This window comes from Taudactylus pleione, unplaced genomic scaffold (genome assembly GCF_031769625.1).
Source record: "Taudactylus pleione unplaced genomic scaffold, aTauple2 ptg000130l, whole genome shotgun sequence".
Classification (NCBI taxonomy): domain Eukaryota; kingdom Metazoa; phylum Chordata; class Amphibia; order Anura; family Myobatrachidae; genus Taudactylus; species Taudactylus pleione.
The window spans coordinates 2,039,364-2,050,830 of record NW_028284532.1 but is presented as its reverse complement, the minus strand read 5'-3'; the positions used below and the strand labels follow the sequence as shown (position 1 = coordinate 2,050,830).

The 11,467-nt window shown below is 47.6% G+C and overlaps 1 protein-coding gene across 1 annotated transcript in view; it reads left to right on the top strand.

The window, feature by feature from the left end:
- Positions 1-8,612: 8,612 nt before the first annotated feature.
- Positions 8,613-11,467, top strand: part of CDK2 (cyclin dependent kinase 2) — a 34,240-nt gene continuing 31,385 nt past the window's right edge. The window contains exon 1 of the mRNA XM_088473083.1: positions 8,613-8,952. Coding sequence (XP_088329209.1) covers positions 8,837-8,952 — 116 coding nt within the window. The 5' untranslated portion in view covers positions 8,613-8,836. The remainder of the gene's footprint in view (positions 8,953-11,467) is intronic.

The window sequence follows — 11,467 nt, the reverse complement described above, 5'->3', positions numbered from 1 at the left end:
TACCTCCACACATTACAGAGAGCATCCTAATGACTGCTATACAATAGAGAGCATCCTAGTGACCACCATGCAATACAGAGAGCATGCTAACAACATCCATTCAATACAGATAGTCTCCTTGTGACATATGTACAATACAGAGTGTATCATAGTGATTACCATACAATACAGATAGCATACAAGTTACAACCATATAGCATTGAGCATTTCAGTGATTGTCATACAATGCATAGAGCATCTAAATGATGATCAAACAATACATAGCATTCTAGAGACCACCACAGAATACAGACCATCACATAATACAAGGAGCATCTCAGTGACCACTACATAATACAGAGAGCATCCCAGAGACCACCATACAATATAGAGAGAATCTTAGGAGTAAATAGTAAAGTTATCACTATCACTTTACTGCTGAGTTCAGACCCAGGGCCTGATTCAGAGCCGGACGCTCTGACCAGAGCGCTCGCTCTGAATCAGTGCCCTCCTACCTAAAAATGGAGCGGCCTCTTGGACGCTCGCATAGCTGTGGGTTACCACCCACAGCTATAGCGAGCATCCATGATGATGGTCGCGATGGTCAAGACCATCGCGGCCATCAGGCTTGCGATGAGATCCTGCGGTAGGGTCTCGTAGCCGCAAGCCCTGGAGTGATTTTGGCTCTATCAGAGCCAAAATCACTCCCACTGACATCACTACTGATGTCAGTTGGGCCGGACCTAGATGGTAGGCGTTCCCATGGGAACACCTCCGTCTGGCAGCCATGCCCCCGGCACGCCCACCAAAGGGGACGTGCTGTCACTCACCAACGACAGCACGCCCCCTTTGGCATGAGACCCCGAGTGACGGATTCCTCGTCGCTCGCCGGGTCTCGCGCATGCGTACGACGGAGCTCCCTCCGCCGTGCGCATGCACATTAGGGCACCATCGACACGCTTGCGAGCGTCCTACGCTTGCGAGCGGGTCTGAATTAGGCCCCAAGTTTGTGTACTGCACATGCACACCCATCCAGGGCCCCATATGTGTAAGTACAGGCTACATGGATGAATTGGATGATCCCTCTGGCACAAATTTTACTAAAATGTAGTGTCGAAACTGGATTATTGGCTGAGACAAGATCAGTTTAAAATTGAATCGCAGCGACGCCATTTTGTGAAATGGCAACCTAAGCACCATTTTAGATAAACTCACACTTTAGTACATGTGGCGATAATACTATCAGCATCATGCGAATGCATCTGTGACCATCGCCATAAGTTACGACGATTCACCAAAAGAATATTTCATGACTTTACGTATTATAAAGGATATATTTCAGAAATGGCTTTACAGTATGTCAAAATTGGATTGCATTAGATGAATAGAGCAAATGGCCACGTGACAACTAGCTTGTGTAGATAAGCTTCCTGGTTAGTGTCTGTTCTCACTACAGGTGGCCTGGCTCGAATACACACCTTACATTAGCAAGCTTCCTGCAATGAAATGACTTCAAAGACTAGAGTGTTAGCTTAGATCTGTGTCTTGTAGCTAGGCTATTTGCATTCACACAAGAGACTGGGAGAATAAAGAGTTTTTCTTTTGAAGCCTGGGAAAGGTGGGGGCCTGCTGACAGAGGGGGCATGTGGAACTATCAGGCTCAGCATGTTACATTGCTAGATGTTCACTTAGTGAGATTTAAGTGCATAATTTCTCATACACACATTAATACGCACAATTGCGCTGTTAACTAGTCGCATATTAGCGAATGCATAGGACTTTGCATGAAACCGCTGTTTTATTAGCTTTATGCGCACGCATCTGCCCCAAGTTAACTAGCGTCCTTATATCAAACCCTGCATACTCACACATTACATATTCACACATAAGGTTTAATAAGCTTTAAAGTATAAGATTTAAGTTGGTTCAGTTAGTTTAAATGCTGTGAAATAAAGATATTTGATAACTAAGAATTTTATACATGCTAAGAGAGCCATGTTTGGTTTCGTACTGATGCGTACTCTTTCAACAGAATTCCGGTACTATCGGTGTGGAGATTGCATCATGCATTCTCAACTTATGAACTGCAGAGACTACAAGCAACAAAATGTATATTTAATGAACAACTGTTAGGATGTAGCATGGGGGCGGGAGGGAAGAGACCCCCGGTTGTCAGAGGCTGGGTGGGTCTATTTGAACCAGCCTGTTAAATGCACTGTAACAGATGCTTCTCCCCTGGGAACCAATGATATCAGCAACAAACTTCTCTATTGTCCTGTCTATTCTGGGGGGGTATAAACATGTGTGCTCAAACACTGAGTTTTTAGTCTTCATGTTGAATGCTGACGGAGAAGGGGTTTCTTGCTGATACCTAACATCTGGACCAGAGGCGCTGCGTATGTATTCTGTACTTGGGTCTGTATAATTCCTCTGCGCTAAATTGTACACAGATCATAGCGTGTAACTGACTGTACTTTTACTTGAATAATTCTTTGTGCTTCGGAACCACATGTTCTGAGTCTGGAGTCTCTATTTATTGTATGACTGCGTACGCAAATTAGCGTCATCCTTAGAGGTTTATAGGAAGGATTTTAGAAGGTACAGGCAGGGGTATATAGAGGTTCAAATATAAATTCCTTAGTAGGCTGGAGGCTACAGTGGCTAAAATGGCATAAGCTTTCGGATCTTGATAAATTGCCATTTTTACAGTCCCTATAAAAAGCCATAGGAACTGTGGGCTTGATTCAGACCCACTCGCAAGCGGGTCGATGGTTGCGCATGCGCAAGCCCCGGAGCGAGTGAGAAACTCACTCGCTCCGGGGCTCGCTAAAGATGGGGCGGCTGTCGATGCTGATCGACAGCTCGTCCCGTTTTGTAGGTGGGGTGGCTAGACAAACGGAGGTGTTCCTGAAGGAACGCCTGCCGTTTGTGGGAGGCCCTACTGACATCACCAGTGATATCAGTAGTGAGCTTCCGGCTCTATTAGAGCCGGAAGCTCACTGGGGCTTGCGGCAGACGAGGCCCTACCACAAGGGTCTCGTCGCAAGCCTGATGATCGCGACCATTACCTGGCCGCTCGCAAAAGTTGTGGGTAGTCACCCACATCTTAGCGAGCGGCCAGGAGGCCGGTTCAAAAAAAAAAGTGGCCACCTTGATTCAGAGCGAGCACTCGCTTTTTGCGAGCGGCTCTGAATCAGGGCCTGTTTTTGTAATTGAAAACTGAAGGAACACTTTAGATATCTCTACTATCTACAGCATTATCCTCATAACAAATAACTCCCCATACTTGCCTACATCCCGGCTTCTTCCTCCGGGAGGGAGCAGCCAGGTCAGCTTAGCAGACCTATATAGAGGGACGTGGCCAGACACATTACAAGCCGTTTAGGGTCGGAGACACGCGATCGTGTCATTTAGGCCCCGCTACACAATGCTGATCTTTCTGGCATTGCGATGCAGGGGGCGGGGTCATGATGACCCGATTCAGCGAGAATCGCGTAATCAGCCCCTCTGCTGCGGGGGTTTGGAGCTACATTGCGGGGGGACAAGAGGAGTGGGGAGGCCTGCCTACTTTTCCAGGGGGCCAGGAGCGGCACCCGATTTTCGGGAGGCTCCCGGCCAAATCGGGAGAGTAGGCATGTATGTAACTCCCATACTTAAATTAAACAGAAATCTTCCAAAACTGTCTATGCATAGAACAGATGGAATCTTTATTAAAAAAAAAAAAAAAAAGATATTTAAAACTGGTCTGCCAAATTGAACATTTTTGATGGGGTCTCAATCGGTCACCTTAATAACTCTAAGTTTAGTGTGTCTAGTTTGGTGGCTGACACAAAGGGTGACTTTTACTACAGAATATGGAGATAATAATAGCCAGCAAGAGACCACTCACTCCCCTATAGAGTAAGCTGGTAATAGGGATGTGCGCCGACCCCCGTGTTTTGTTTTCGGTTTTGGATCTGTGTCTCCTTCGTGTTTTGGATCTGGATGTGGTTTTGCAAAACAACGTAAATGTAAATGATCCCATACATAAACAGCAGCGATTGACGACACAGGAATCACTAGGTTGCTGCTGTCTGATAATAAGTGCGGCTAACACACACGCACACAGAAAAAAATAAATACTTTTTATTATATATACTGTAAATTTTTTTTTGTCCAGAACTTGGGGCCCAGAGCACCCCTGACGGAGGCAGCAGCGATTGACGACACAGGCAGCACTAGGTTGCTGCTGTCTGATAATAAGTGCAGCTAATGCACACACAGAAAAAAAAATACACTTTATATTATATATATATATATATATATATATATATATATATATTTTGTCCAGAACTTGGGGCCCGGAGCACTCCTGACGGAGGCAGCAGCGATTGACGACACAGGCAGCACTAGGTTGCTGCTGTCTGATAATAAGTGCGGCTAATGCACACACAGAAAAAAAAAATACACTTTATATTATATATATATATATTTTGTCCAGAACTTGGGGCCCGGAGCACTCCTGACCGAGGCGGCAATGATTGATGATACAGGCAGCACTAGGTTGCTGTCTGAATAAGGGCGGCTGACGCACACTCGAAAAAAAACAACACTTTTTATTATATAGATTTTTATTTATTTTTTGCCCACAACTTGGAGCCCGGAGCATCCTTGACCGAGGCAGCAGCGATTGACGACACAGGGAGCACGCTATCATCCCAGATGGACACAGCACAGCAGCCCAGGTGGACACAGCAGACAGCACCAGCCCAGATGGACACAGCACAGCAGCCCAGATGGACACAGCACAGCAGCCCAGAGGGACACAGCAGACAGCACCAGCCCAGATGGACACAGCAGACAGCACCTGCCCAGATGGACACAGCAGACAGCACCAGCCCAGATGGACACAGCACAGCACCTGCTCAGATGGACACAGCACAGCACCTGCTCAGATGGACACAGCAGACAGCACCAGCCCAGATGGACACAGCAGACAGCACAGCAGCTGTCAGCCTAGATGGACACAGCAGACAGCACCAGCCCAGATGGACACAGCCCAGCAGCCCAGATGGACACAGCACAGCAGCCCAGATGGACACAGCAGACAGCACCTGCGCAGATGGACACAGCAGACAGCACCAGCCCAGATGGACACAGCAGACAGCACCAGCCCAGATGGACACAGCAGACAGCACCAGCCCAGATGGACACAGCAGACAACACCAGCCCAGATGGACACAGCAGACAGCACCAGCCCAGATGGACACAGCAGACAGCACCAGCCCAGATGGACACAGCAGACAACACCAGCCCAGATGGACACAGCACACAGCACCAGCCCAGATGGACACAGCAGACAACACCAGCCCAGATGGACACAGCAGACAGCACCAGCCCAGATGGACACAGCAGACAGCACCAGCCCAGATGGAAACAGCAGACAGCACCAGCCCAGATGGACACAGCAGACACCACCAGCCCTACACTGCCCACCCTCCCTGTTCACTCTCCACAGCCGGAGTGAAATGGCGCTGACGCGGGCTCCTCCTTATAAAGCAGACACGAAAGCTCGCAAGCCGCAAGATTTTGTCTCTGAGGTTTTGCCTCGGTTTGAGATACGGGGCCGGTGGGGGAACCGAACGCACGTTCAGTTCTCGCCCCGGATTTCTAAGTTCGGGTGGGTTCGGATCTCTGAGATCCGAACCAGCTCATCTCTAGCTCGTAAGGCCACCTCATACTTGACTGAATATTTATTTATAAACATTTACTTATATAGTGCCAACAGTAATAAAACAAGACTGGGTAATACTAATAACAGACATATGGTGCATGCACACAGGACGATTGTCAACGATAACGATATCATTGAACGATCTCCCGGGTGTGCTGGATGTTAGATATCGATCATCCTTCACACCACCTACCCACCAACGATGGCCAACGACCCTTGATCGTCCCTATAGTAACCTGGTCGATATAGGTTGGCCTGCATGCACGGGCGATGGACAATATCGTTATCGTCTATACGTGCCCGCACTTCGCAGGTCGTTGGGCAACGATAAATGCACGATATGAACTATAACAATATGATTGATATCGTTATCGTTCATATAATCCATTTTAATCGTACCGTGTGTACGCACCAATAGAAGAGGCAAGAGGGCCCTGCTCACAAGATTACAATCTATAGGGAAATAGGAATTTGGTACATGAGGGTAAGCGCTACATATTGCAAATGGTCCAGAAAGATTGTAGCATACTTGCTGCCCACAAGTGAGAGCAAGTCTCCCCAACCCCACCGCAGCCGCCCACTTACTGAGTGAAAATGGGTTGCCGGGGGGGGGGATGATGTAATTTGCGCTGAATCGCATCATCATAGCCCCTTCCCCTGCTTTACCAATCTTGTCATTTCGGCATTGTATAGCGGGGAGAGGGCCATTATGACACAATCGCGCCACCATGCCCCACTCACCATTGCTTCCACTTTGCCAGAAAGTCGGCAAGTATGAATTGCAGAGGTTCTTGTTGGGCAGTGGTGAATTTCTTGTGAGGCACGTGCCTATGGGCGCCACTTGGATGCTTTAGTACTGTTAGTCCGCAATTTACCAGTAACTACAAAATATTTCCATTCTACTGTACCATACTGTATGTAACCTTAAGTAGAAACAGGTAGGACATGCACAAACTGCCCCTGTAAACTGTCCTACTTAGTAAATATGTATACATAATTAAAAACAAAATGTAATAGTTTATGGCATTTTTATTTTTATATTAAATTCCTCATTACCAAATGAGGGCTTATAAACAAACAATGAAAATAATAAAACTAGGCAAAAGGGGGGTAGTTATGCTGGCCTCGGGTCGTGGGTTGTATGAGTATACATAGAGGGCCTGATTCAGCAGCGTACGCAATGGCAATTACGTACGCACTTTGGTTGATTGTTCACAACTGCGTATGTGTGTAAGCCGCACTGCGATTTCACACGCAGAGAAATCCATCGCACAGTGATTGACAGGCTGTGTCTGTGTCAGGGGGTTATGACGGGGGAGTTGTCGTAGAAACGCAAGAGTGTCTGTCCGTTGGAATGCCATTGCATGGGCGTGCATAAATTAGCCACTGTGATTGCATACACAGTTTGAGCACTCACTGCAGTGACGAGACTAAACCCTGTATCCACTAGCAGATACCGGCACGACAGTACGATTACGACATTGTAATCGTACCGTTGTTACCTTCCCCCTGCAGTGCCTACACTGAACGACTGATCGTTCAGTGTAGGCACATCAATCATCTCTGAACATGGGCAATCTGTCGGATTGACCAGCATGTTCAGTAGATGATCGATGTCGGAAACGACCAGCGGGAGCGGGCATCGCTGGTCGTTTCCGACATAATAGTGCCAAATTTGTGCCCGATTACAATTTCTCTGGCTGGTCAGACCTGGTGTAAATTTTGTGACGGGCTGATGTCTGTCAATGGTATCGCATACCCTCCAACATTTGTCCCAGATGAATTGTGACTTCCGTGCGCAACGTGGCCTGATAGTAAAATGGCCGTGGCCTGATGGCATGCCCCCATTTACATCACTAAGGGGCGTGCCCACCATCTCCGAGATGCAGGGCTTTCCCCCGCACTGTGAATAGATGCTGTGCGCATGCGCATGGCATCTATTCTCGTTCTGCATACCCGCTGCTCTGCTCCCCCCAACCGAGAGACACTGTGGCCCATGGGTGGGACAGTCCCAGAACAGTTGGGAGGTATGGTATCGTTCAGTGTAGGCACATCAATCATCTCTGAACATGGACAATCTGTCGTTATCGGCAGATTGACCAGAATGTTCAGTAGATAATTGATGTCGGAAACGACCAGCGGGACCGCGCATCGCTGGTCGTTTCCAACATAGTAATGCCCGATTACTGAGCGATTGCACGATTACGATGTCGTAATCGTGCAATCGCTCAGTAACATTGCGTAGTGGATTTGCGGCTTTAGTTTCTGCGGCTGGTCAGACCTGGTGTAAATTGTGTGTGACGGGCTGATGTCCGTCGATAGTACCAATATATATGCAGGAGTGTATTACGGATATGAGAAAGCAGCAGTGGGCGTCTCTATGCCGGATGAGCTATGGCAGACATTAGCATACATTTGCAGATGCATTCTGTATGAGCCTTACTGAATCAGGCTCATAGAACATATATGTGAATTGCATAATACTGCTTGTGGGCGATAATATCTGTAATCACGCTTTCCTCTATAGTAAATTTGTATATATTTGGTTGATTTTTTTTTTAAAAAAGCATTTTTAATAGAAAATTGATTCAAGTCAGGTGTTAGTGTAATAAGCTGCTGCATTTATTCCCCACATCCTGCATTATACTGTAATGTATATGCACGGTAATCGCTTTGGTATTATTACACATGACCCTCTCCCATGCAGCAGGTACAAGCAGCCTGTCGTGCTAATTCCTCCCTACAAAATCAGTGAGCGATTATCGTAATTTGCAGCCCAGGATACGACAGGAGGATACTACATATATAGGAGTAGAGTAGACTGTAGGACAGTACAGCCAGTGTAGCGGACAGAATAGTAGTACACTAGTACACACAGTAGGAGAGAGTAGATGTGGACACTCACTCAGTACTGCCCAGTTTGTGACGTGTAATTAAAGTGACGCCCTCCTGTATGTGACGTCACAAAGCAATAGCTCCACCAATCAGAAGTTTCGGGGGTGTGGCTGAGCGGTGGCGGGAAGTTTTCGGGGGGCTGCTGGTAGTGTAGGGAACCCGGAGGGGACCTCCCGACTGAGCCCGGACCCGAGTGACGTACACGGCGAGAAGTCAGCCCAGGAGCCGGCACTCTCCGCCTCACCCGCCATGGAGAACTTCCAGAAAGTGGAGAAGATCGGGGAGGGCACGTACGGGGTGGTGTACAAAGCCCGCATCAGGGACACCGGGGAGGTGGTGGCATTGAAAAAGATCCGGCTCGATACGTAAGTCCGCCGCTATGTTACCACAGACCGCCATGGAGTTGGGCTTCTGGTGGCCCTTCATCTGTCCGTGGGACTACAATTCTCAGCATGCCTTGTCTGTTGGGGAATGCTGGGGAAAAGCCACATGGTGCCCCCATCACTCACAACAGGTTCCCGTGCCATGATGGAGGAGGGGTCTAATTACTAAGCACTGTTAGGAGACAAGGTGCCAGCCAATCAGCTCCTAACTGCCATTTTTCAAACAGTCTGTGAGATGACAGTTGGGAGCTGATTGGCTGGCACCTTATCACTTTTCACCCTGTCCCCTAACACTGCTTAGTAAATAGACCCCTACTGGCCATATTCAATTTGGAGCGAAAAGCAGTTTTCGCGTGTTTTTCGGCGAAAACTTTACGCCGATGACGTCATTTTCACCTGTTTTTGTTTTACTACGTATTCAATTTGGAAGACTTTTCGCCTAGGCAGAAAGTCAATGCAATGTAATAGGCGGAAAACTTTCGCCTATGAATAGCAGGTGGAAATAAGTGCAGAATTGGGGTTTTGGGTGCAACTTTGCGGGAACCCCCATGCAGCCTTCAGACAGTCCCCCAAAGGTAAACTGTGTCAAAAAAATACTTAAGAACACCCCAAAAAAATCACTTTGAATTTGGGGGTGAAAAATAAAGTTGGGGGACAAAGTTGAAAACTAGCGAACTTGACTCTGTGGGGGTCCCCAAGTATGCCCCAGGTGTTTTTTCCATTGCAGGGGCTTGCGGCAGGTGGGTTTTGCACAATTTTTTTCCAAGTTAACTTTAGCAACTTTTAAATATGCTGGCCCCCATTTTCAAGTACCCAAAATTTGCTGGGATAAGTTACTTTCTGCAAAAAAAACTCCTGAATACTATTCTGCACCACTTATACAAAAACGCTATTTAGCAGCTATTGAGCCCGTTTAAAAACACCAAATACCTTCACCAAGCCAAATCCGGGAGTATCATAGCTAACCTCTGTGTCATCTTTTGGGGGGTGTCAGACTGATTTCCCTAAAACTGACAGTGCTTTCCGCTTGTTTAAGTTTCGCCGGGTCCCGTTTTCGCCTACTTTCAAATTGAATTCGACAATACGCGGGCACGCGTGCGATACTTTTCAACCTGCAAAACAGGCGAAGTAGGTGGAAAGTCTGGGAGGCGAAAAAGTATTGCGGCTCGGCTCAAATTGAATACGGGCATAAGTGTGATATGGGATGGGACCCTAGTGGTCTGTCTGACTCCTTCATATTCTGGTATCTGTGTGATAACTGCAGCCACGCCAGCTGTTACCTATTATGACAAGATCATTATTAATACCATGGGTGGGCGTATCAAAAACAGGTTGAAGGTGTTCAGAGCACATAGGTTCACACTGTACACCCAGCAGCCATACATTATACTTTCCTCTCTGGAGGCCAGTGCTGTAGAAATTATTGGGAAAACGGAATGACCACCATTATACTTAATATTTGCGCATCGGCAGTAAAGAGATTACTATGAACATGGTGCCATTGTCATGTTCCCGGAGACCTGTGCTTGGCCAATAGATGGGCACAATGCCAAAGTCTATGCTGCAATGCCGAGAGCATGCCGCACAGAGACTGCATATGGACCCCCCTTCTCTTAAACTGCCTCTGATTAATACACTTATTTGCTAAGTCTCCAAGCAATGTCTGATGCCTAACCTACAGCGTCTATTTTAAAGGGGCGATTCCATTGTTTTGTGCATCTCTACGATTGGGCGCCATACGTACTGATTCAATTGTTGCTCCGTTTGGACTCCTAAAGTCGAGGGCGGACACATTTCTTCTCGCAGACTCCTAAGCTGAAAGAAGAAATGTGTGCAAAGTCTGTCGTTTGGGCGTCCTAACCATTACTTTAGACAGGTTTATCTGCTTTGCACGGCTAAACCCAGTGCTTTTAGGCGCGTTAAATGCTAATGGTGCCTGAGCGGAAAAACAATTGAATAGCTCCATCGAGCTCCTATTCGTATAGATGCCCAGCAGGGGGCATGTAAAACAATTGGATTGCCTCCTATATGTCTGGTAACTACACATACTCAATCATTATGATCAGTATACATTTGGATGAAAATCTCATACCCACCACAGACACATCTATCATGAGTGTAATGCTGGGTACACACTGGCCTATATACTGGCCCATCAATTGATTGGCCAATATTGTGCCCCCGTCGGCCAGTGGGTACAGACGATATGTCTGTGAACAACTTCGTTCACAGACATATTGCATTGGTTGTGCTGCACAGCCAATGAACAGATATTTCTGCAGACATATCTGTCCATCTGCAAGTGTGTATGGGCGATCAGCCGTTTGCCGGTACACAGGCGCCGAGAGGGGGGCAGGAGCGGTGAGCGGGTACTACTTACCTGGGTCCGGCACAGCTCCCCATCCACAGCAGCTGTGCAGTACACAGATCCAGGGAGGGGGGGCCTGTGCCGCGCACCCAGGACCGAAACACGGTCTGCCAGTGCAGGCGCCGACTC